Below are 27,772 nucleotides of genomic sequence, written 5' to 3'. Positions count from 1 at the left end.
CAATACTCCTACCCACTCCTAAACCTTGAAAATACCCTTACAAACCAATACCCCCACCCAACATTTAACCCTTAAAACACCTGTCCTGCCTAATACCCCTAGACATGCCTAAACCCTAAAAACACCCATACCACCCAATACCCTTACACTCCTCTAAACCCTAGAAACATCCTTACCACTCAATACCCTTATCCAGCCCTAAACCCTTAAAACGCCTTTACCACCCAACACCCCTAAACCTTAAAAACAGGCTTCCACCAAAAATATATATCTATCTATCTCTATCTCTATCTCTCTCCTATCTCTATCTCTATCTCTATCTCTATCTCTCTCTCTCTCTCTCTCTCTATCTCTCTCTCTATCTATATATATATATATATATACATTCACTGGAAAAAACATAGGTTTCAGGGGCGTTATAGTTAGCTGGACTTTTCACTCGTACAAAACCATTGAAATTCGCCCCGTTATAGTTAGTTCAGCTAACTATAACTCGCGCGCCCGCAATGCACTGCTGATGACATCACATATTACATCACTCATGACATGGTCAGTGACATCACTCATGACATCACTGATGACATCTTAAATGACATCACTCATGACATCAGTGATGACATCATTCAGTGAATGTGTGTTTTTCTGAAAATTACATATGTTTTATATATGTATATCTCAAGGTCAATGGAAGAATAAATGGGTATATAAGTGTCTAAATGGATGATTTGTTTTTGAAAATTTGATTGTATAACTGACTGATTAAGTGTATCTTAGTGAATACATGGCTTAGTGAGTAATGTTTAAATATGTAAATATCTGTATCAGGCTCTCACTTTGTGTATGAGTGGCTGCATGGGTTGGTGAGTGTCTACATGAGTGTCTATATAGGTTATTAGTTCGTTTTTTGAGTATCAGTATTAGTGTCTGAGTGTATGTATGGTTTGGTGGGGGGTATTACATAGTGCATAGGTGCATGAATGAGTGACTCACTGTTTCTATGTGTTGAAGACAGCATGTGTGCAGGACTGTGTGGGTGGATGAGTGTGTGCATGAGTGTATTAGTGCACAGGGCGTGTTTGCACATGTCACCTCAGGCCCCGTCCCCTCCCTTCCCCACTGTGTAAACACGCCCTGTGGCCGTTGGGAGATTAAGTTCCCTTGAATCCTGAGGGTCCCTAGGGTCCAACTAGACCACTAGGTACCTCCAGTAAGCGCCACAGAGCTGCGTTGCAGAGAGATGTAAAAAGGGGCACGGCCTAGACCACCTCTCTGTAACGCAGCGCAGTGGCGCTTACTGGAAGCACCTGATGGGCTAGTTGCCCCGAGGCTCCCTCAAGATTGAAGGGGAATTATTTCCCCAACTTAAAACGCGCCATAAGGCGTGTTTGCACATGTCACCTCAGGCCCCGTCCCCTCCCTTCCCCTCTGTGTAAACACGCCCTTTGGCCGTTTTTTAAGTTGGGAGATTAAGTCCCCTTGAATCCTGAGGGTCCCTAGGGGCAAAATAGCCCACTAGGTACGTCCAGTAAGCGCCATTGCAGAGAGGTGTAAAAAGGGGCACGGCCTGCATCACCTTTCTGCAACGCAGAGCAGTGGCGCTTACTGGAAGCACCTGGTGGGCTAGTTGGCCCCCAGGGTCCCTCAGGATTGAAAGGGAATTATTTCCCCAACTTAAAACGCGCCACAGGGCGTGTTTGCACACGTCACCTCAGGCCCCGTCCCCTCCCTTCACCACTGTGTAAACTGTAAACGCACCCTGTGGCCGTTATAAGTTGAGAGATTAAGTCCCCTTGAATCCTAAGGGTCCCTAGGGTCAAACTAGCCCACTAGGTACCTCCAGTAAGCGCCACAGAGCTGCATTGCATAGAGGTGTAAAAAGGGGCGTGGCTTCAGAACACCTGTCTGCAACGCAGCTCCCTGGCGCATACTGGAGATACCTGTTGGGCTAGTTGGCCCTCAGGGACCCTCAGTATTGAAGGGGAATTAATTCCCCAACTTACAAATGGGCCAGGGGGCGCGTTTGCAGACTGCTGCAAGGAGGGGGCGTGTCCTCCAGCGCGATGCAGGTCTTTTTTTTTTTTTTTTTTTTTAAGAAGGAGGGCTGTGTGGCCCCCCTTCTTTTCTAATTTATTGGCCCTGGGGACCCCATCCCCCAGGGCCTGCACCCTAATTTGTTTTGTTGGGAAAAATTAATTTGGCCCTCCCAAGGCCTTAATCGGCCCTGGGGACCCCAACCCCCGGGTCATGGCCTTTTTTAAAAAAATTCTTTAGGAGGGGGGCTGCGTTGCCCCCCTCCTCAGGCCACTTATGGCCCCGGAGACCCCATCCCCCGAGGCCTGCCTTTGTTTTATATTATTTAAAAAATATATATATTTATAGAAACACCTAGGACATGCTGGACAAACCGTATGTACCTATCACCATGACGATTTGCGTGATATTCATTAAGAGGCGACTATGCATACAATGAATCCACGTGGAATGTATTTACACCGCTAGTGAAGCTCTGACGTGTCTGACGCCCTATCGTGCCTAATCCCGGTGCCCCCGCCGTGGGTACTCTCCAAGTAGACACCCTTGTCGTTTATTTATACAAACATGGGTAGCTATTGATGGGCACATTTAATACACATGCACACCAAGCCATTCAAAGGGGATTCGACAAAAATTCGACCAAACTATGCAAGAAACCCCCCTCACGTTTAATAAAACACACATCCACCGCCAGATGTGTAATACTTTTTATTTTACTCTCTGGAAAGGAGACAAATCTCACTTGAGAGTCACAGCGTGCTCCTGGCTTAGCCCAATGCTGTGGCGCACCCACCAGTGCCTGCCGAGTGCCACACACCTCTGTGTTGCATTCCACCAGCTAGTGCGTATGCTATGACACTCTCTAGCCCATGTGCACTGTAACACCACCCCATGAATATGTCATGCCACACTTGCCTTCGCATGGGTTATAGTGACCCATCTAACGTGCCTTCCTTGATGCCTATGTTATAACGCACAGCGCCATGCCATACATATTACAATCTGGGATCCATATCTTTGTCACAGTGCATATGCAACATTACACTCCCCAGCACATATTTTATATTACAACTTTAGAGACTAGTTGGGTTACACAACACTGCCCTGTGCATATTACACTCCAAGGCGCATATCGCATAGCACGCGCTAGTGCCTGTGCTATCTCGCGCTCTCCAATGAATCTGTCATTGCGCACAATGTATTGCATATTATATTTCAAGCCCCAGTTCATCTTATATCACACTTTTTGGTGCATAGTTTATACCATATGCTATATCTAGTTTTCATTTTCAATCGTGCTCTCAGGACTATGTTCTTTATAACACTGCGTCCACCTACCCTTTTCACAAACATTACATTTTGCGATGGGGGGGTGGAGGGTCAGGGGGTGTTTCTGCCAAGTGAGCCCGGAGTCACAGTCACAAACGTCCTCTTCTTCCTGAATAAAAGTGAGATTATGCTGCATACTTGTTCATATTTTAAGTAGTTAGCACAGACACACATTTTAAAAACAATTGAGTTCCTAATACCCACCTTCCCTGAACAGTTAGCTTGCTGCCCCATCCACCTCCTCCCTATCCTCTGTTGTCTGAATCCATGAACTAGCCTCCTCACTCCTGCCATGCATGGTCTGATGTGCTGCCACTGCCCTCCATTTAGCATGATATACCAGTCCACTCCTCCTGCCCTCCATTGTCCAATTATATGGCCCATCATTGACCTCCTGCTTAGCCTCTGTGCTTATCTTGCTGCCCCTATTCTCCTTCCCCCTGCCCTCCGATGTCTTTGTGCATGCCCCTGCTTCATTCTTTTTGCCCACCATGTTCCATGGACCTGCCACTCCTATCTACTCTGAGTGTTCTGTTGAGCTGCCACTCCCCTCCCACCTGCCTAGAATTGTCAGATGACTGTAACCTGTCCCTGCCACCTCCACCCTGCTTGTCCACATGCCATGCCCCTATCCCCTTCCTCCTGTCCTCCATGGTCCATTTTACTGCCACACCCTTCTGCCCTCCCTGGTCTGTTGTGCTGCAACTGCTCCTCCTGCCTGCCCCACGCGGTCTGTTGTGAGTGCCCATTCCCCTGAAATCTCTTGTCTGTGCCCAGGTCCTGACCCTCCCTTCTATCCCCCATGGTCCTTTGTGCATGCGCCTGCACCCTCCTTCTTGCCCATCATAGCCATTGTGCTGCCACTAACCCTCCCGCTTGCCATGCATGGTCTTCTGTGCTGCCATGGGCCCTCCCACCTTCCCTGTGTGGTCAGCTAGCTGCCCCTGACCCCCTCCCACCTTCCCTCCATGGTCTGTGTGTATGCCATCATAGTCTCACTGTTGCTCTCCATGGTGTGCCTTGTTTCTAGTGCCCATCCTGCCTGACCTCCATGGTCATCTTGCTGCTCCTGCCCTGCCCCCTTGCCCCCAGCCCTCTGTTTCCATGTGCAGACCCCTATTCCCTCCCTCCTGGCTTGTCTGTTCCATTGTAATGCCCCTGATCCGTCCCTCCTGCCCTTTATGGTCTGTTATGCTGCAGCTTTCTCTCCTGTCTGTCCATTATGGTCAGCTAGCTACCATTGCCTCTTTCCCCTCTGTTCTCTGTTGTCCATGTGCATGGTCCTGTCCCCTCCCTATTGCTTTCTATGGATTGTTGTGCTGCACTCCCGTCCCGCATGCCCTGTGTGGTGTATTGTGCTGCTGCAAACCCTGATGCCTGCCCTGTAGGGTCAGTTAGGTGCACCTCTCCATGTCCCTCCTGTCCTCTGTTATCCGAGTCCATGTCCCTACCCCAATTCCTCCTGCCTACCATAATCCAATGTACCATACTTGCGAACATTTTCAACTTGGTAAGAGGGAGATTTTGAAAAAAAACTGGGGTATTGATTTTTCCCTTTGAGTTACATTGAGAATGAGGAGATTGTAGACAGGAAACAGATCAAATAAAACTCATTTGAGCTTAAAAACATTGGACGTTTCCTAGCTGAAACGGGTCTGTTGGCATGTATGGTTGTACTACCACTGCCTCTTCCACAATGGTCTATTATATTGCCACAGCCTCTCTTGCCAGTCCTGTATTGTTGGTTTGTTGCCCCTGCCCCCCTTTCCACTGCTTTCCATAGTCTGTTGTGCTGCCACTGCCCTTCCTGCCTGCCCAGTGGGGTCAAATTGTTGCCTCTGCACTCTCCTACCTGCCTTCAATTTTCAGAGTCCGTGCCCCTGGCCTCTGCCTCTCAACAGTATCCCAATGAACAACTAGATTGCCAACATTCTATATTTATTACAAAAGTGTGGAACACCTGACGTCATCAAAACTGTAATACCTAGAGCATTTCCTTTAGAAATTACATGAGAGGGTCTTATTTGCATCACAATTATGGTTGGTGCTCTAAAAAACTAAAATGAGGACATATTTTCTGAGTTTTCAAATAGCGACAAAGAACTTTTAAATCATTTGTAATCTTTATGTTTTTTTATCCAGTTGACCACTTGATTAAATATTGCACCTAGGGGAGAGGATGTGATGTTACTCCCAGGGCTGCAGACTTTGCAACTGGGGAACCAGGTTGGAGTTTCTGCTTCAGCTCAACATTCTGTGATTCTGGTCAAATCACTTAATCTCCCCATGTCTACAACCAAAATGAATTTGATCTTGTGTGATGTAACCAATGCTCATGTAAAGCACTCCAATACCTGACAAGTCTGCACTATATAAAACTGCAAATACACAAAAAAATAAGAGTTTTGCACACTTCTGTCATTGGGCTACATGTGGGCTACATCTGGGTGATATTTGTGCTGCATTTGGGCTCTTTTGTCTCTGGTGGCCATCTTGGGAGATTTATTTGTTATGAAGTTTCCTAATTTCCTCATTTACTGCAGTCTCCTCAGTAGGAAATGCGTTCAGATGTTTACTTTGATTCCATCAAGAAGGTATTCAGATATGTCACACATTTGCCATAAATTCTGAATGTTAGCACTCTAGTTGCTCATTAAATCACTGTAGTAAAGCTACTGCTCACCACGGAAGCCTGCTGCTGGTATTAAAAGTGCATGTTTCAGTCTGCATATCAGAATTTTTTTATGAAATAGAAGAGGATTTGAGAAGTCACTCAAAATGTGCCCTATTTTTTCTTTCTTCAGCACTAATCAAAATTTCTATGGCAAAATGAACCCCCTCATTGTGTTCCTTTTTAAATTAAATGTTTTAAGTGTTACCAGTTTATTCCAATCAAGATGGCTTCAGGTGTGCCATTCTTTTGTCATAAGTAAGACAGTAAGCGCTCCAGTTGTTCTTAAGAACACTCTGGGACATTCTGTCATTGGGCTATACTTGGGCTACATCTGGGTGATATTTGGGCTACATTTGGGCTCTTTTGTCTCTGGTGGCCATCTTGGGAGATTTATTTGTTATGAAGTTTCCTAATTTCCTCATTTACTGCAGTCTCCTCAGTAGGAAATACTTTCAGTTTTTTACTTTGGTTCCATCAAAAAGGCATTCAGATGTGTCACACATTTGCCATAAATTCTGAATGTTAGCACTCTAGTTGCTCATTAGATCACTGTAGTAAAGCTACTGCTCACCAGGGAAGTCTGCTGCTGGTATTCAAAGTGCATGTTTCAGTCTGCATGTCAGTATTTTTTTATGAAATAGAAGAGGATTTGAGAAGTCAAAATGTGCCCTAATTTTTCTTTCTGCAGCACTAATTATATTTTCTATGGCAAAATGAACCCCCTCATTTTGTTCCTTCTAAATTAAATGTTTTAAGTGTTACCACTTTATTCCAATCAAGATGGCTTCAGGTGTGCCATACTTTTGTCATAAGTAAGACTGTTAGCGCTCTAGTTGTTCCTAAGAATACTCTGGGACATTCTGTCATTGGGCTATACTTGGGCTACATCTGGGTGATATTTGGGCTACATTTGGGCTCTTTTGTCTTTGATGGCCATTTTGGGAGACTTATTTGTTATGAAGGTTCCTAATTTCCTCTTTTATTACAGTCTCCTCAGTAGGAAATACTTTCAGTTTTTTACTTTGATTCCATCAAGAAGGCATTCAGATGTGTCACACATTTGCCATAAATTCAGAATGTTAGCACTCTAGTTGCTTATTAGATCACTGTAGTAAAGCTACTGCTCACCAGGGAAGTCTGCTGCTGGTATTGAAAGTGCATGTTTCAATCTGCATGTCAGAATTTTTTAATAAAATAGAAGAGAATTTGAGAAGTCACTCAAAATGTGCCCTAATTTTTCTTTCTGCAGCACTAATCATACTTTCTATGGCAAAATGAACCCCCTCATTTTGTTCCTTTTTAAATTAAATGTTTTAAGAGTTACCACTTTATTCCAATCAAGATGGTTTCAGCTGTGCAATACGTTTGTCATAAGTAGGACTTAGTTGTTCTTTAGAACACTTTGGGAAGCTGCAGTAGAACACAAAGGAATCAACTGACAGTCTCTGCCCTTGTTGGATGTACATGTTTTACTGAGAATGTCAGACTTCATTCTCACATGACTGAGAAAGATAATGTGAATTTACAGAAAATATGTTCTCAGTTTAGCTTAAAGATCACCTTCCAAACCTCTGTGGGAAATGCATGAGAAAATAGTTTTCTCTCAAACATGATTCATGATATCACAGCAGAAGGCTTTTTCACATGGTAAAATCACCTTAGAACACACCACAATTCCCAAAATGAGTATGGTACCATCAACAAATGATTTATAATGTAACTAAAGTCTTAAAACCTTCTATTAACTGCAATGCTTTTCTTTTTAATGAGGTGCTACCATGTATATTGGTCCCAAGATGGCTGCCAACACTTCTTGGATGAAGTACTGACAGCCAATCAGATCTCACGATGAGATGTGTGGTTAGGCTCCGCCCAGATATATCTATCTTTTTAACTCGAAATTTCTCAGGAACTACTGAACGGATTTACACCATTTAAGCAAACGGCACTAGTCTGAACTGAGGACTACCTCTTTGACAAATTTGGTGTAATTCCGTTCAGCAGTTCGGGCTGTAGCTGCGTCAACAGGTCCTATGGGAAAATGCATTGGGAAAACGCGTTTTGGGACCCCCCTTTTTTCTCGGCCCCCGTTTGACGAATCACCATGAAATTTTCAGGATAGGAGCGGACCGGAGCTGGCCAAAAGTTTGGAAAATTTCGCAGAGATTCATCAATCAGCGCCAACGTTATTTCAAATAGAATGTTGTGGATATTAATGATAAAGTCTTGCGTTGAAGATGCAGTGTGTGGTAATGGATTAGTGGTAAAGGAATTGCATTGCAATGCCTGTGTTGTAAAAGCTGTTTACCCTCACTTGCCTGCTCCTTATTCATGTTTAAGCTTGTTTGTATTGCATTTGTTAAAAGAGAAACTGTGCTAACAAATGACTAAAATCACATGCACCCGCATACAAGACATATGTCACATGAAAACACTGTAGGTATAGCAGTACCAGCAAGTGAAGCAAAAGTTACAAAAGTTTATTCAAATGACTTACATAATCGTTCACTGGCAAGTCTTCCTCAGTGAGGCTACGACCATGGCGCTTACTCCCTGGCTTGACTCGGTCTTGATAATGCATTTCATGGTCGGTATTGACTTTCAGTGGAATGTGATCGCCTGCTTCAGGTCCTTCCTCAAAGTCCATAAATTCAGCAACTAAAGAAGACAAAATAAACACGGAACAATGAGCTGTTTTGATGATACAAGCAGACAATTAATAGTCATTTTTGCATCATAAATCTTCACCCGTTTTATGTGACTCAGTGCTAGTTCATGTTATGTTGCTTTGTGTATGTTATTCTGCTATGGTCTGCTGTTTACTTTAGATATGTTAACAAATGCTGCTACATTTCCAGCCAAAAGGAGCACATGCCAGGAAATCTCCTGCAAAAAAAACCCATTACCACTACCTAACTGTGGCACTCGCAGTGCTCTATCGAGGGTTAAGCACAGTTTTTAGGTCTCGCCTGAGACAGCGCTTTAGCGCTGCTCTGGCGAGACTTATAGTAAGCACTTTTGGAAGTGCAAACGAGTGCTTTCAGGCCGTCAACTACAGTGCATGTGCTCCGGGCGCGCGCACCATTTGGCAGCCTGAAAGCACTCGTTGTCTTTCACTTTCGCGGCCGCTCGGCCGCTTTGATGTTTGATCACTTTCACTTTCGCGGCCGCACTTTAACAAGCTCTAAAAGCGTATTTTTTCGGCTACGTTTTAGAGAAGAAAATGTTCTTAAGATTAATTTGTAAAGCCTCAAAATAGTTACATCCCACAAAGAAGTAACTTCTTACACGCAGAATTGTAAATTGTGTTTCTGTTGCTGGTTTGTTGTTCATGAACATGCCTCCGGAAACAAATAGCAAACAATCAAGGGAGTATGTTTGGGAAATATCATTTGTAAGTAATACATGCTTTATAAACACATGAACATGTTTTGTTGGCTGCCATAGCATAGCAGATCTGGCCTGGTCAGAAGTGAGTTTTGATGCATTTAAGGAAGTCCCATTACTTCAAGAGTATTCTTACTGTGTTTCACTTCGGATACCAGGCGCCGCCTGTAGTGTGGAAACGCCTCTATCGCGCCGGTAAAACTTATCCAGAAAGAGCGGTCGTGCTTTTTCACACGAAGAGTGAATATTGACGGACGTGTGTAGAGCTAGGTGGCCCCGCCGTGGGAGCGGGTGCACGTCACGGCGCCTGGAATCCCAGCGCTGCACCTTTCATTGCGTGAAGCCGGACAGAAGAGCTCTGTTCCTTGGCGCACATATTTTGTCTAGCTGCAGGGGAAGCTTTGTCCCGGCTGCTCTGACAATAGACTTGAAAGTAAAGCGCGGTGCCCGGGGGTGGGGGCCCGCGCCCATTGTGGCGCACAATGAGCTCGGCTGCCGCATTCCTGTCCCGCTCAGGGCCGGTGGCTTCCACTGACTGACGGCCTCCGTGGCACAGGCGCTGAGCGCGGCCACGGCTTGTGTAGCCGCAGACGAGCGCCGTTTAGAAATGTTTGTTGCATCCGGTGTTTGTCACCGGGAGGCAACAAAACATGGAAACGCACCAGTTTGGAATATGTCAGCAGCGTGCGCATAAGGCAGGCTCGGTAAAAGCGCGCGGACTGGCACAGCACAGGCGCCTTGCGTAACTTGGCTTCTGTGCTGGAAAGGCTTGCGCGAGGTGTTCACACTGGCAGGCAGTCATGCCCCACGGAGTGCTGTCGTGCTTCCCTGAGGTGACTTGTGGAGAATCCACCACTACTTCCAGGGCCCGCAGGGCCTCCCTCGGACCAGAGGGTTCCCTTCAGGTCAGGGACACCTCCGCTGGCGCGACGGCCTATGTGCGTGTCTGACACCAGTTGAGTGTGTTACTGTGGGTCCATGCACTTCAAGGCTCTCCTCGCAGCAGGGCCACTTTGGTCGCTAACCTCTCAAGCATCCTTTGCATTTTCCCTTTTAAAACACACTTGGGAGCAATTCCAAATGATGTAAACTCTCTCTCTCTCTCTCTCTCTCTCTCTCTCTCTCTCTCTCTCTCTCCCCCCTCTCTCTCTCTTTCCTTCCCTCTCTCTTGCTCTTTCTCTCTCCCACTCTCTTTCTTTCTCTCTCCCACTCTCTTTCTCTCTCTCCCCCCTCGCTTCTTCCATGATGACTTTTCTCCATCTTTCTTGCTGTCCCACTGTGCTTTGTCTCTCTCCTCCCCTCTCCCTCCCTCTCTCTTTCTTTCACTCTCTCTCTTTCTCTTTCTCTCCCTCTCTCCCTTTCTCCCTCTCCCTCTCTTTTTCTCTTTCTCTGTCCCCCGCTCTCTCTCTCTCCCTCTCTCTCCCTCTCTTTCTCTCTCTCCCTCTCTCTCCCCTCTCTTTCATTCCCTCTCTCATTATGTTTCTCTTTCTCTCTCTCTATTTCTCTCTCCCACTCTAGCTTTCTTTCCCCCCTCTCTCTTTCCCTCTCTCTTTCCCTCTCTCTCTCCCTTTCTCTCCCCCTCTATCTCTCTCCCTTTCTCTTTCTCTCTCTTTCGTTCCCTCTCGCTCTACTCTCTCTCTCTCTCCCCCTCTCTCTCTTTCTTTCTTTCTCTATCTCTCTCCCCTCTCTCTTTCTCTCCATCTCTTTCTATCCCTCTCACTTTTTCTGTCCCTCTCTCTCTCCCTCCCCCTCTCTCTTTCTTTCACTCTTTCTCTCTCTCTCGCACACACACACACACTCTTTTTCCCGAGATCCATATATTTATAACCACATCTTAAACTTATGGTGGTGCGATAGGTGGCACTGCCTCCTTGTGATTGCTCCCTGATGGAAAAAATGCAAAATGTAAAAAATATTCAGTCTCTAATTTGTATTCATGGCTACAAAACCAATGCTTGATTTCCAAAATGTGGTAAACCATACATTGCTAACAACCTTCCTCAAATATGCTTTTTACACAGCATAAAGTGAATATAAACTGCTTTCTTAGCACCACAAAACATATTTTTTTAGGTCTCGCCTAGGCAGCATTAGGGTTAGTAATGCTCATTAAGAAAACATTTATGGTTGTGGTTGAAGCAAAATCAGCTAATAATTTTAAGGATGTTGGATCACCAGCATGTGTCAGATAGCTAAGTTAACAGAAAATACAGAACATGAGTAGATAAACTGGTTGAATAATTTTTGGTTATAAATGGAACGTCGACAGATGAGGCAAGGATGAAAAAGCATGTACCAATGACTGGTAACAACAAGCATTTGCAATGCAATATGTCTCACATTTACGCGAGTTTAAGCTATTAGCATTGTAAATGACAATGCGTTTTATTTATATTTCAAAAACCAAAACATAAATAAAAGGCCTTTTTATTTACAATGCCAATAGCTCATGCTCAGGTAAATGCGAGACCTGTTGCATTGCAAATGCTTGTTCTTAGTGACTTTTGTGGTTCACCCTGACAAGATTTGTGTTAATTATTTGAGTTAGAATTTGCCCCTCACTACTAATAACCCTGTTTCTTACAAGTTGATTGCCATAATGGTAGAAAAGAAGATGTGGACTGAATTTCGAAAAATATGGATTTCCAGTTACTTCCAGTAACCAATATCTCAATTTTACATGAATTACATTTGCACCAATGACTACTCATCCAAACCTCTATTAAGAGGACATCCGGCGCCATTTTGAGAGAACAGCGTCTTACTGGGTGAAGGCCTGTGGGCCCTGTGCTTACGGTTTATGCCGGCAAAGCACTTTCATCGGCCCTGTATGGCTCTGAGCTTTGGGGCTTTCAGAATGTGAGTGATCTTGTCTCGTCGGAAAACAAGTTTATGAGAGACATGCTCTCCTTACCTTCTTCGACGCCTCTGAAGCCTCTATTTTTTGATTTAGGGAGATACTCATTCCAAGACATAGCACGCCTGCACCCCCTCTTGTTTTGGGCCCGTATTAAAAGGTCTGCCGAACTGTCCCATTATGCGGCAGCCTTTGATGAACTTGTTGCAGCGGACTCTGGGAGCAAGATAAAATGGCTAACAGACCTCCGAAAACTTTTATCTGCCATTGGTCTAAATGAGGCCTGGCGTTCCCAGACATCACCCACAAAACAGGTTATACATTTTTTTTTACTGGGAATGGGTACAGTCACAGGTTATTCAAAATCCTAGACTGGGGAAATTGGCGGAGGGTTTCTTCCAACACAAATACACCTGCTCATTGGAACCCTATTTGGACTTTATCCAGATCCCTAGACACAGGGTACTATACATGAAGCTGAGATTCGGGACTCTTCCGACCAACAGCTTTGTCGCACGCTGGAAAGGGCCAACTACGACACCTTCACCCTGCCCGGGCTGTGCTTATCATAATGAGTCGACGGCACATCTCTTGTTTGCTTGCCCGGCGTATAGGCTCCCTAGAAATAGGTGGCTAAAACCGGTCTGCAAACTATTGGGCTCAATGTGCCATCGTAATGCTCTCCGCATCCTTTGTACAGATACCTCTTCTCTTACCTTGATATGCGGGGTGGCCAAATTCCTGGGATCTGCCTAGCTAATCAGAAGCAAGATACAGGCTAGGAAGCCCCCTTGTCTAATCAGTGCAGACACTGATTGTGACCAGTACCCTCTTAGTTAAGGTCTAAGGACGGGGTCCCTTTTGTATGCAGGGTTCCAGTCCACACATTTTAGATTTAATCTTCTTAAGGTCTTTTAAAAAAAAAAAATATATAAAAAAAACAACACAATTAAATTACGAACTAAAATCTGTATTGGAAAATGCATTGTATAAGCTGCGTTAGATGATGATTTAATGACTTTTTAATAATTTTATCCTTGTAAATAATGTGTTTTATTTGGAAATGTACTGCTTTTATGATATTTTTATATCGAATAAAGCTTATACTACTACTACTACTATTAAGAATGGTTTAAAAGTTTAAAGCTGATAGTAATGGACAGAATCCCCTCCAAATGGAGGAGTATCTGGGTGTCATCTGCATAGTTAAAAAAATGTAGGCCATAGGGTTGGATGAGTCTAGCCAGAGGTGCATTATAGACACTGCCCAAGCATACACAATAGCACAGAGGTATGTGAAGAATTACCACCCTTCAGTTACAATCTGTAAAAAACAGGAGTAGAATACATTGATCGCCAAGCTGTCATACCCTGGTCTGTCTGTGCAGTTTGTTCCCCAATGTGGCTACTGTTTGTTAGTAGGGCAGGTGCCATGCATTCTTCTTTGCACTTTTCACTGTTTTCTGGTTCGCCAGGTGTCATGTCTTCTGCCAGGCACTTTTCCTTGTTGTCTAGTTGGGCAGTGTGGTATCTGTCGCTTGCTTATGTCATTTGGGAGTTCTATATTGTATGTTCTGTAGTTGGGAGACTGAGGGAGCTGGAGAGGAGAGACAGTTGGTTGGAGGATGGAGTACTTTCTTTGGAATAAAGCTCATTGATTTTTCTTCACTTCTACTCTGCGTTTCTTATTTAGAGCTTACCACAAATTGGGGACTTCATCTCCTACACTGATGAATTTATGACACATTTTCCTGTTTGTGTCTCCAGAGGAGAGGTAGTGTATTATCTGACATATCTCCTACAACTATCCTTCCAGAGAATACACTTCCTCTGTTTTGGAATATAATTTTTAGTGGGCAAGGATGCAGCACAAAACTTCTTGGACATTTAACCTCTGGCAGTCCAATTAATTTGGTGGGAGGATGAGGACGTCAAAGTATATAAAGTCACAGAAGAGTGCATTTCAGAAACCCGGATAGTTGGATGAGTTGACTGAGGACAGTATACTCTGTGGTGTGCGAGAGATAATACTCAAGGTAGGAGCGTGTGATGCGTCCAGTGTTGCAAAGTACGTGATGATTGTAAGTAAACAATGGGTTGGTCATGAGAAACCTAAGGTTGGTACGTCCAGAGGTACTGAGAAGGCGATTAATAGGCTTAGCACGTGCTGGACATCTTGGCATGAGAAAAACTGAAGAACGGTTGAGAAGTGATTATTGGTGGCCAAGGATGGATGCACACATTGAACGAATTATAAGAGAATGTGTTGAAAGTTTTTTAATTGACAAAACAAAGAAGGTTAGAATGCTCCTCATGGTATGTAAAGATGTTCCATTAGTACCATTGGAGGAGATTTGCCTAGACATTTTGGGTCCTTTAAGCGAGGGATCCACGTCCAATTATCTACTTGTACTAATGGATATGTTCTCTAGATTGCCTGAAGTGGCGGTTGTGTCAAAAAAGACTACGGTGTCGGTGATTAGATTTTTAGAGAAAGATTTCATCAGAAAGAGAACTCCAGGGGCCATCCTCAATGATAATGGAGTTCAATTTACATCTTAGGCTATGGAAAGGTTGCTGAATGTGAGGGGTATTTTGCACAAGAAATGTTCACTCTATCATCCCCAAACCAATGGTATGGTGGAAAATTTCAATAGACCTTTGAAAGAAAGTTTGCAACTGGCGAACCTGTGTGGGAAAGATTCAAAGGAAGAGTTGTGGATAAAGACTGAAGCTTACAAGTTCACGACACGTGCAACAACTGGTCAAACTCCATTTGAATTATTTCGCAGGAGAAGGCTTAGTACTATAGTCTGTCTCTTTTGGGTGAAGAACAATGCTGGTCAGAATGAGTTTGAGTGGTTAGAACTCATCCACAAGATCTTGGATGATTATGTATTGAGGGATAAAGACAAACAAGTTTAAAAAAATGAATATATGAGCAAATGGGTTTTTAATGTCAAAGTGGAAATTGGTGAATGTATTGCTGCAAAGCTTCCTATTAATTGCCTTAATCATTCTAAATTCACCAAGCATCTCAAAATTGTTAAATTGTGTAAAAACACTGTCAAATTGGAAGATGGAAACATTTGCAATCTGAAATTTATTACTGTATTTGCCTAATGAGATTATGAGTTTTGTGGGTATCACAATGTCATTGTGTTGTCCCGTCATTTGTGGTAATGCTTTGTTGCCTCTTCTTTTGTGCTACTGTTGGTAACTGGCCGTTTTAGCAGAAGCTCCCCACTTTTTGCCAAATTTTGGACTGCTAGATGCTGTTTTTTTACTCCGAGCACTGGGACCTGCTAACCAGGCCTCAGTGGCCGTGCTCTTTCTCCTAAAAGTTATGTGAATTGGTACACCCAATTGGCAAGGTGCTTTGCCCCCTTATAAGTCCCTAGTATATGGTACCAGTGGTACCCAGGGCAAGGGTGGTAAAGGGGTCACCATGGCTGCTGTACTTGTTGTGTCACCCTGTGTGACCCAAGTAAAAGTGTGTCTGTATGCCTACCATTGCAGACCTGCATGAGCAGCTTGTCTGCTCTAGAGTGAGACTTTACACACCATGTGCTGCAGAGCCTCACCACGACCTTAATGTAAGTAAGTCACTCTTAAGGTTGTCCTCCTAATCCCAGGAGGTAGAGTGCATTACATTAAAGGTGTGGATATATATGTTTATGCATTTATATCCCTACAGTAACTGTAATGGTTTTTCTGCACGTGACCGGCAGTCCATAGAGTAACATGGCCTGGCTACTGAGAAAACTCGAGATAGCCAGCTCCATTATGGAACAACTGAATTGTTTGGTGTTTGGTGTCAAACACAGTGCTTTTTCACCCCCAACATGATTTTCTTGTCGATGGTGAGCTGGCATGCACAGGAGTGCCACCCTAAGTGGGTTCCCTCCTAGGAGACTGTGACACAGTGCCTTGATTGGCTTCCCGGGAGCCATTTGCCACCAAGACAAGAATCTGCCCTCCTGGAGGGATGTACAATCCCTTCCCCAGGAAGGAGACAAAGGCCAGGGCAGGAAGAAGGTCATACCTCCTCCCTCCCAGGATGGCTAGTGTTTACAGTCATCAAGACGGCGAGCCCCAACTCACCCTGTCCAGTTTAAAAGGTGGAAAAATTAGTTAGTCAGGCGGGGTATACCTCCAAAGGACAAGCCACACCTTTAGGGTGGAATAGAAGGTCTGTACAGCCAAGGAAGGGTTCTGCCATGTTGGAAGACCTGAAAGTAAAAGACTCTGAGTAGATATCTGACGTACACCCACAGGATGTTGTCACCGCTATAGGGGATTCGCCGCAGGGACCATGAGCTCCTTGACCACTGTCCCTCACGCCCTTAACACTCCCTAAACTTGGATTTAAGAGGCTCCTCCGACACCAGAACCTCAGTTCTAACTTTGAATGCGAAAAGCAGCACAAAGAAGACACGCTCATCGACAACAGGACTTGGACCCTGCCACAGCACAAAGAGAGGACACTTAAGTGCCCTAAAGGGACCATATTCTGTAACCGTGTTTTCAACATGTGTCCGTGGCAAAAGCTCATTGCTCCCAGCAAGAGGGACTCCAGTGGACACCAGACATTGAAGCATACTTCCTTGAATTAGTGGGCCCAGTCCCCTACAAGTTGCAGGAAAATTGATGTGCTGCGTGACAAGAAATGTGACCCGCTGGCCGTGTCGAGAGTGAACCCAAAGAGAAGTGGTGTCCTGCAAGCCCAGAGTGGTAGCTAAGTTTTCACCAAGTTTCAAGCCGCTATTCCACTACTGTCGACCTCCAGCTGCCTAAGTAACTGTTGACTACTTGTGCTGCAGCCAAGGCTTGGTGATTGCCAGTTGGGTGATCGACCCTTTAAGTGACATCTCCAGCCCGAGAGCAAATCACATTGACCGACATCGGAAACGACCGCACTGCTGTGTTCCTGCATCCTGAAGTTGGAGTTGTCAAGTGTGCGGTAAAGGATCTTAGGCGCGACGTGCCCCTGTGATTGACAGCTGCCTGCTAACTCGGCACCCGGAGCCGCGAAGTAAGGTGGAAGAAATCTAGCTGTTGAACCTCGGTCCTAGGACCCCAGACACCTCTAGTTTCAGTTGGTAGAGTGGAACCTCATCTCCAAGTGTGGTTGGTGTCAAGTGCTGCTAGTTTACCAGTTCCCGTGTATAGCGTTCAGTACCACTGACAGCCAAGTCACCTCTGTACCCGGACTCCCTGGGCAAGGTAACAAAGTAATAACTGTTGGAACTTGGTCTAGGGACCTGCATGACCTTATCCACAAGAAGGTTCGTTTTAACTCACCCTCCAAGTGACCGAGTGTCACCTGTGTTTTCCCCCATTCATTTCAATGGGACCAGTTTGAAAGATCTACTGCATTTATTTTTGAACACTTCAAAAAGTCAAAACTTTGCTGTGTATGATACAAAGTTCATTTTGGTGCCTACATTTATATAAGAATAAGCTCTGTTTTTATTAATGGGTGTTGGATTTCTTTCGAGTTGTCTCAATTACTCATGTACCTTAATGGTACAGTAAAATGTTTTATACATGTTCCCCTAGTGATACCTAACTGCTCTTTGCCACACTGCCAGGACTGAGCTAAGGATTATTATTGTTGAATCCAAAGATCAGCTCTGTGTATTGTGAGACTAGGCCTCCCAGCCATACCACCTAATATTCCACTTTGCAACACCAAAGTGCGGACATAAAGAAAGTACTTGTAAATGCCCTTTGTGAATTTCCAAAGTCATGAACTTAGACCAAACATCTAAGTTTACCTTTGTGAATCGGCCCCATGGAATTTGAAGAAAGCTTTAAAGGAAGCGAGGAAGATTATTATTTGTGGGAAATGAGGTGGTTGTTACTGATACACAGGCCATGGGACAGATTTATTAAACTTTGGTACAATGCAGCTCCAGGCACAGTTGCTGCACTGCCTAAGAGGAATAGAACTGGACAGCCCCATATCTACAAAGATTTGGTGCCGCTTCTCTCTTCTCAACTGCTGGCATTGCCTTGTGCCACAGACACACCTTTTCACCACAGTTCAAAGGTGTGTGACTGATGTCCTGCATAGGTCTGCACTGGAAGAACTTCCAGTACAAAATACTATGTTCAGACATATTTTTTAACTTTTCCCATTTTATTTGCATTACAGGGCAACACAAATGCAAAGTTTCAAAGGTTTGAAGAAAAAAAATACTAGGGGCCCGATTCACAGAACTAATTTAAGACAAAATCCTAAATTTACTACCATTTTCGTATTCACAGAAGGCACTTACTCATTTTGGTATTCACAGAAGACACTTACTCACTTCGGAATTCACAGAAGTTAGGAGTCCTAACTTTAGGACTCCTAAATGCCTTCTGTGAATACCGAAAGTCTTAAAATTAGGATTTTTCTCAGTTTAGGAGTGCTAAAATTAGGACTCCTAACTTTACTACTACTAAACTGAGAAAAATCCTAATTTTAAGACTTTCAGTATTCACAGAAGGCATTTAGGAGTCCTAAAGTTAGGATTCCTAACTTCTGTGAATACCGAAATGAGTAAGGGCCTTCTGTGAATACCAAAATGAGTAAGTGCCTTCTGTGAATACCAAAATGGTAGTAAGTTTAGGATTTTGTCTTAAGTTAGTTCTGTGAATCGGGCCCTTCTACTTTGCAACAGCCTCAAAGAGGTGTATTTTTTTGGCACAAATCCCTGTCTTCCAATGATAATAGATAGGGCTTTGGGGAAAAAAACATGAGTGGTAGCTTGGGAACACCCGCAAGAATGTCCTTTTGATGCAAAATAACGCATCATGGTGCATAGCATCTTTCCAGTGCAAATTAAGTTTTGCTGTGGCAATTAAATAAGAAGTCAGCACTTTGCATAGGCTTTCACCACTTTTGTTGAATCTGTACCTGTAAAATGAATTGATACATCTGGCATTAAGTGTCTGAAAAGCTGATGGACAGACTGCAAGGAAGCAACAAAATGGCCTATTACAGGGATACTGCTGCAGCTTCAGAAACAGGGAGCGAAGTTTAGCAAAGGCATAAGCTGCAACACTGAAGCCGCCTCACTGCTGCTCTCTGAACTTGAGGGTTCTCCTCAGCCAGTCCTCCTAGACTTTCACAGCTGTCTAGGTGAGATCTCTAATTTTCACCCTGGATTCATTATTGCCCTTGAAAAACCATGTCTATTCCATTGCTAAGTCTGAAAATTGCCAACATGTTTCGCTATTTTAAAAGCTTCTGCTATATACACGGTGTCCAAGCCATGGTGATCTCTCCCCTGGGGGCAGGAAAGTCAGATTTGGCTGGTCCAAGTGAGTTCCCCTTCTCGCCGTCAATTACATGAAATATAATGGCAGAGGATCTAATCTGTCTTTCATACTCCCAATGTGAGCTAATGAGAACATTTGAGTGTAAATGCTTGTGCATTATAGTGCCTCGGAGCTGTGCATAACACCTTCTTTTAACGCAGAGAAGGGATTGAATAATAGTGGACTCTTCTTCCATGTATTTGGCAGTCAGAGTACTCTATTTAGAGCCACTGTGAGGGCAGACATTCAGGAGGTGGGGATACCAGTTTCTTGACCGTCATGTTTGCTTAGATGCTGTGGCAACACTACCAGGAATGGAGGTGAAGCAAGTTCTCAGTCTGTAGTGACGTCTCTGCCACCATGTCAAGTTTATTTTTCTCCGGGATCTGCTTGCTGTTGAAACTATTTTTTAAACCTGCAAATTATGGAGAAGGTTGTCGATTATGTGGCGTGTGTGACAAATGCATGATTACACTGAAATGCCACAACCACTCAATTGTATTTTCCAGTGCTCCTACCAGTCTTGCGCCCTCCTTCAGTACCAATGTCGCCTCCTGTTTGGTGAGGCGATAAGTACTTGGCACTGGGCTTCTCATTTCCTTTCTTCTTGAGTCCCCTCTGTGTTTTTCCAGCTGCCCTCACTAAGCGTTATCTGTTGTGCTATTTCACACTGCCCTAATGTTTCACGAATGGCCCAGAGTGATGAATAAGAAAATGTAAGGCAGTAAAGCTACTCTGTACACTGTAGTCAAGATCATATCATTTGTAAATGTGACGGCGTGATATTACCTCTTGCAGGTGTGGTGCAAACATATATTTGTTGATCCCGATAAAGGCAGTGACTCCTTTGACTGTTCACTGCAAGAACACTATAATGGTGTGATTACATGTCTGCTCTTTTAACCTTGCAATAAAGTCTGCCTCATTGATTAAATTGTCATTAAATTATATTAATAGCCACCGGTATGCAATATAACCTTTACGCATCAGTTTCACTTAACCATAATCTGTCTAGAGGTGCAGTATGAGTCCTCAAAGGTCTTTTAGTACTCTGTTGTGACTTGCATGTTTGTTTTGCTGATGGCAACGCCAGTTCTAATTTTTGTGTCTTTTCTTCTCCCACATCACGGCAAGGACCTGAAACCGCCTCCTCATGCACCTCTGGACCATCACCTCACTTCCGGAATTCCGATTGGCCCTCAAGATCTGGCGGTTCGAATAAGCTGCAAGCGCCTGGATACCCTATCAGGTGATTAGTAGCATTTTATAAATCCTGATTGATTCATTGATTGATTTCTATCCAAGAAAGAAATGATCGAAATTAGACCTAAATAAATATTATATAAATTATGGCAGTAGCGGCCCGTCCCATGCCAAAAGGGTGGGGGGGGCCTTAGGAGGGAGGTGGGGAGAGCAGCTTCAGGATTGGCCTGAGCATCGGCAACCTGCGCTCCCAGGCAGACTGGGAGCCTGTGCCTGCTCTATCCAGCCCCAGCAACGCAGCTGAAGCTGGAGAGAGCTTCACTGCGCATGAGGGATTCGGCCAGCCTGAGGCGGCCGGCCAAACACCTCAAGCGCAGTGAAGGGAGTGCCCACCCCTCACCCACCAGCAGGGTCTACCCCAGAACCCAGCCCCAAGACTCGTCAGAGTTCTGGGAGCGGGTCCAGGGGATTAAAATAAACCGATAATAAAACGGGTTTAAAACCCATTTTATTATTTTATGTACTGGTGGTGGCAAGGGATGGCGGCGCTCCTCCGCCCTAATGGGGTGGTGTTAGACTTGGGGGTCTCTAGTTGGCACAGGTATGCACTTGTGACAAATAGGGACCCTCGCCTCTAGTCAGGGTAAAAGGGTACACTCCTAAAATAACCCCTGCTCACCCCCTTGGTAGCTTGGCACGAGCAGACAGGCTTATCTCAGAGGCAGTGTGTAAAGCATTTGTGAACACATACAGTAATCAAGTGACAACACTACAGTTGGACACCACACAGGTTTTATATCAAAAATAAGTATTCTTTATATAGATTTACCACAAGACCATAAACGACAAAAATCCACAATACTGTTACTTTAAGATGGTAGAATTTAGCTTAGTTCTCTTTAGTTCTTAAATGCGACACTTTAAGTCAATGTACCTTTTAGATGCGACACGCAGGGCAACGAAAGTGTTGCAATGATGTTGATGCGATGAAAGTTTGGTGCAAAGAAATAAAGACGTGAAATCTTCCAGATGCGGCACGCTTCTCCGATGTTCCGAGAAGACTCGATTCGATGTGTCAGCTGCAGTGACACACTTTACGCGATGCGACGACAACAGCTCCGAAGGCGTCACGCTTCTCCGTGGATGTGAGGCGCTTTTCTTGATGTGGTGCAATGCGACAGCTACGATGGCTGCGATGGCGACACGCTTCTTCCTCGATGCGAGACTCTTCTCTTGATGCGGTGCAATGCGGCAGCTACGATGGCGACACACTTCTTCGGCGTTGCGAGACACTTCTTCGATGATGCGAGACGCTTCCGCTTGATGCGACAACTGCAGCGGCGGCACCACTCTACGCAATGCGACGACAGCGACTCCAACGGTGTCACGCTTCTCCTTCTTGAGTCGCGCTTCCAGCTCCTTGCGACACACAGTCCCTCAGAAGGCCCCAAAACAGCAGCAGGCACTTCCAAGGAGCTGGTGGTTGAAGTCTGTTGTTCCTGAGACTTCAGCAGGAGGCAAGCTCTTTTCCAAGCCCTTGGAGATCCCTCACAAGTTGAGCAAAAGTACACACAACGTTCCTTTCTCCTCTCTTTGGCAGTAGGTAACTCCTGCAGGTCAATCCCCCAGTTTCAGGGATAGCCTCTCCTCAGTTTCTTCTTGGTTCCTCTCCTCAGCAGAGGTTTCTTCTTGTTTTCCCAAAGTGATCTAAATTCTTGGGATCAGGGTCCCAATACTTATACCCCAAAATCCTTTGTCCTCTGAGGGCAGAGGGGCCTTTGCCTGGTTCAAACCGGTTCTGGTCAGTCCTGGAGCACTTTGTTTACCTGACTCCTTCTTTCCTTTCAGAGTGCAGGGCAGAGACATCAGCCGCACCACAGGGGTTGGAGCCAGCATTGTGGAGGGAAGGCACAGCCCTATTCAGGTCCCAGGTGCAACTCCTCCCACCCATCTAGATGCAGATCTCTCTGTTCACCACTGGGCAACCTCACCCTGTCTCCTGGAATTCCCCAGCCCTGTCACTCAAACTCCAGACAAAGGAATACACACAGCCTAGCAGAGGCAGGTTTGAATGGTTAGACAAGAAAATACCTACTTTCTAAAAGTGGTATTTTCAAACACAGAATGTGAAAACCAACTTCACTACAATATGTATTTTATCATTCTGAGTTCAGGCATACTAAATTCGATTTTCTACCATGTTCCCTGAGTCAGTTAGGATTATAAGATGTAATAATTAAACTTCCCATTCTTGCCTATGGAGAACAGGTAGCCTTGCAATAGTGAAAAACGAAAATGGCTGTAATTCACTATTAGAACATGCCACACACACCAGGGCATGCCCTACCTTATCCTTACAATGCACCCTACCCTTGGGCCTACCATAGGGGTGTCTGATATGAAGAAAAGGGAAGGTTTACGGACTGGCAAGTGGGTGCACTTGCCCAGTCAGCATGACAGTACCTGATTGCACGCAGGCTCTGCAATGGCAGACCTTAGACACACTTTTACAGGCTGCTTCTGTGGGAGGAACAACCAGTGCTGCAAGCCCACCAGCAGTATTTGGATTTACAAGCCCTGGGCACTCCTGGTGCACTGTACTAGGTTCTGACAGGTAAACCAAATCAACCAATCATGGAATCACAAATTCATACTTCAATTTACAATAGGGTGCACTTGCACTGTGGCACTGGACAGCAGTGGCACTGTGCCCTGAGCATCTAACTCCAGCACAAAACACATGAGGCAACAACAAAAAATGGAAGGGAGACCCACGCCAAGGTGCCAGGTCTAACAGGTGGCCACTGCTGAATTATTGCACAGCCTCTCTGCCTTACATCTTTGGGGCGCTGTGATGAAGTATAGGTGACAGCTACTACGATCTTGCTCCCAACTCTCTTCTTGAAGTTCTCACAAAGAACAGCTACTGTTTTGCACATCATTCGGTCCTAACTTTGATACCAGGTTCTAGTTTTATCTTGAGCTCTGCCTGGAATAACACTCAGAAGTTCTCTACTATCCTTTTGGATCCTAAGGAGCCAATTCACAAAATAATCTGGAAGTAGTATACTAGTCTTACATAACTTTGTGAATCGTCCCAACACGTTCAACTCCCTATTAATGGGTGTGCAAAGATGACACTTTCTGTGGGTACCTATTGTATATGAACATGACCCGAATCATCCCGTTTTTTGTATTCAAAGAACTATGGGGCTAATTCAGAAAGGCATGCAAGTGTGTAAAAGAGTACTACAGAAGTACTCATTTACGTACAATTACATGCCTTTGTAATTCAGCCTCATAATTCTGTAGCTAATCTTGAGCGAACATTTGTAGTATTCTTCAATAAAACACTGCCATAACAAGTATGGTGAACTCTCACAAAAAGATAACTACAGTGTCTCTCATCTGCTGAGAAACAGCCATGCAGTATGTGAGGGAACGATCAATTGCCCGTATTGGTGGAGATGTGAAAAATACAGAGTTAGGAAATGGATAATGTTTCAGCTAGACTCTAATTTATCCTAATAGTATAGTTCAAAAATTACATAAAGTACAGGAAGTTCAACCATTCTTTTAATTGCTGAAACGTATGCAGCAAATGTAGTTTGCTCGTGGTACGCTGACCTGTTACAACTGACAGCCATGCAATGCTATTGGAACTTGGGAACCAAAATAGTCACTGAGTCCAACGATAAAAACTTGGGCTGGGGCAAGGCATCAAATCTACCCCAGTGGTAAAGTGAGCTCAGCTGCTATAGTATCGGCTTTGACCCTCATATCCGCTTTTGTTGCAGAAACAAATGGCTTCATCAGGAGCTCAGCATCAGTGCATTGAACTTCAAGAGACCCATGCTGGCTTCCCCTCCTTGCCTTGTCCGCTAGTGGACTTGGATTTCCAAGGTAAAAAAATTTGACCAGGGAGACCCTCTTGGTTTACCCGACCACCGCCCAACTGTGATCAGCCTGCAATCATGCCTAGGTTCTGGTCAATTGTGACCTGAACTACTGAAATGAGCTTTATGGTTTATTGTCACTTTCTGCTTTAGTTATTATTTTTATTTTGTTATGTGTTCCACTTAACTGCTTGTGATTGTTTTGATGTCTGTTTGCTTATTACATTTCCATCATCATCATCATCAAGGAAACTTTATTCCACCAATAGACCATTAAAGTGCTAATGCATTACAATAACATTTCATTAAAACATGAAAACAATCCTTTTGAGGACTGGGTTGAGCTGCCACATTCAAATTTATAAAGAACGTAATTTGGAGCCTACGCCCCATGCTATAAAAGGCAATGAACACAAATTCAATTTAATAATAAAAACAGATATGTAGCGTAATGCAAACACTAAGAAAACACATAAAAACCTCAGTGTAAGGAAATAGATAAAATGGAACAAATCCAGTAAAACGTGGTGATATTAGCGTCGATGACCTACACAGTGACATTCAGAAATATTTTGCGTAAACACCACATGGAAGTAAAAAACGTGACACCACAAATACAATAGGTAGCTGTGTGTTGTATTTCAGCAATCTAAATGCCTCTGCGCAGTGCTGTGTGCCTAGGTTCCTACATAGCTAAAGCAACCAACGGTGCCTAGCCTTCCTATGTCCAGAACAAAAAAAGAATACATGTAATTCTGTCTTCTCTGGATTGCTGCATGCGAGGCAACCTAACGGTATAGGGCCAGCCCATTTATTTGTAAAGTCGCACAACGGGAGAGCCCCATGCCTAAATTGCAAGTATAACTTCCTGGCTATGGCAGGTTAAATGCCATCCAAAACAGGCTCTAATCTATGCTGGTCTTTAAGGGTGAGGAACACTGTGGTTGATGAGCCTGTTGATGAGCCCCCCTGTAACTCAGCAAGTTTGCTCTCCCTAAAATCCCTGACCAGTTCATTCCTAGAGGTAGAGGGGCAGACTGCCTCTACATTACACCATAGGCTTGCTCTGTCCATGGACAAAAGTGTATCCCTATCCAAGGTAGTTTTCCTGCACCATGTAGGCTCAGTACCTCCCTGAGTTCTGCCCCGTAATCAGCCAATTCTGGAGTGGCCCATAGACGACAAAATATGAGGGGTCTGAGGGTGATTTCATCAGCAATTGGCCTTACCCCAATGTCCAAGCGGAGCGGAGTGATGGGGAACTGGGGGAGCTGGGGGGGAGTCCAAATAGCTGCCTGAAAAAAATATTCTCGATTTTAATAATACTTCGTAGTGGGCTGTGCCCCCAGATTTCAGCCCCATACAAAGAGGCAGCCCTTGCTTGCACTTTGTAAATTTCAACTAGCGGTCCAATGGGTTTATGACTAGAATTCCTAAATACCTTGGCCAGTCCCCCCATGGTCTGTGCTAACTTCAAGCTGGCTTTATCGATTTGGGCTCCCCAACCCATTTTTTCAGTTAAAGTAACCCCAAGGTGCTCAAATACCGACACCCTCTCCAGCGGGATACCTTGTAGGCAGGGATTAGGTCGAGTTGAGCTGCCTGAATTAAAGACCATAAATTTGGTCTTCTGAGTGTGAATTACGAGCCCCCTGGATTTACAAAATGTGTTGAAGCTGTCAAGGATCCTCTGTACACTCACTGGGGACTTGGAAAGCAGAAGAGTATAGTCAGCCCTTTCCTGTTCCCTAGCTTAGGTGCATCATTGTACTTCCCCACGTTGAGTGTCTCGAAAAGTGTGTTAATAAATAAACAGAAAAGAGTTGGGGCAAGAACACAACCTAGTCGGACACCACTGTCTATAGGTATAGGGGCAGTTAATTCTCCATACTTGCAAATCCGATTTGGGCATAAATGTCTTCATGTAACCGCTTAAAAAGGAGGCATAGATAGCTTGGGACGCCAAATCGCTTACGACAACCCACAATTTATCTCTGGAAACCAAATCAAAAGCAGATTTTAAATCCACGAAGATTAAATGGAGGCTACTACCCTCTAAGATCACAGTTTTCCAATACAGGAGTTGGAGCCTAAAGATTTGATATACAGTGGACTGTTTTTCCCTAAAGCCTGCTTGAAAGGGGCTCAGGATCTTGTTTTCTACCATCCACATCTGTAGACGGTTCAGCAGCACACAAGCAAAGATTTTCTGACTGACATCTAATAGACTTATTGGTCTATAGTTTGTGGAAAGAAGTGGTGAGCCCTATTTTATAAATTGGCAGTTTTTTTGCACCATCCCAGGTTGAGGGGATCGGCATTCCCTGCAGTATAGCATTATACAATTACCACAGACAGTTAAGGTCCCCAGATGGAAGGTTCACTCATTACATTTTTGTAAATTGGTTTGGTAATTGTATTGTGTTGAGGTCTTGATTTCAAAATTGTGTGCACTGCATGAATGTAAAGTGTACTGCTGGGAAATGCCTGGTGCTGCTGCCTCAGTTACCAGAGGCTCAGCAGAGTTCCTCTTAGAACTGTGCTTGACCAAATGAAGGTGTGTTTAGTTGGAAAGGGTTCCCTATTCCCAAAATAATGCATCTCTCTTTCAGACTAACTCATACAAATATTCTTTGATGATGAGTGACCTACCACACAAGACATGCTTGTCCATAAATAATATTGTTATAACATAGTGTAAACTGGAGGCTACAGAATAATCTAGACAGTGAAAATGAAAGGGCTACTAGGAACCAACTAATCAAAACAGATAACTATTTAAATATTTCATCAAATATCCAACCCACTTGCAACTTAACAACATTTGGTATGAGTAATGGAGTACCACACTTACAAATCACTGCTTCTCTGTATTTACAACATTACAAAACAATGGGGCAACTCAGTAGGCCGTAGGACCTGGGTAAACTTGGTACAGAAAAACAGTTAGCCCCAACAGGAATTCTTAAAGTTATGTATCACTTAGTGCCTGATATCACAAATTACAAAAACACTTAAAGACAGTGGCATCAAGTTTGTTAATATAGAATATTAATTAATCATTTCCTAGACACATTAATT

General features: G+C 44.3%; 1 protein-coding gene across 1 annotated transcript in view; it reads right to left on the bottom strand.

The window, feature by feature from the left end:
• Positions 1-27,772, bottom strand: part of TNMD (tenomodulin) — a 480,685-nt gene that overhangs the window by 106,514 nt on the left and 346,399 nt on the right. The window contains exon 6 of the mRNA XM_085607759.1: positions 8,535-8,695. Within this exon, the coding sequence (XP_085463885.1) occupies positions 8,535-8,695 (161 nt within the window). The remainder of the gene's footprint in view (positions 1-8,534; positions 8,696-27,772) is intronic.

This window comes from Triturus cristatus, chromosome 5_2, assembly GCF_964204655.1.
Source record: "Triturus cristatus chromosome 5_2, aTriCri1.1, whole genome shotgun sequence".
Classification (NCBI taxonomy): Eukaryota; Metazoa; Chordata; class Amphibia; order Caudata; family Salamandridae; genus Triturus; species Triturus cristatus.
This window is presented reverse-complemented; position numbering and strand designations above follow the sequence as displayed.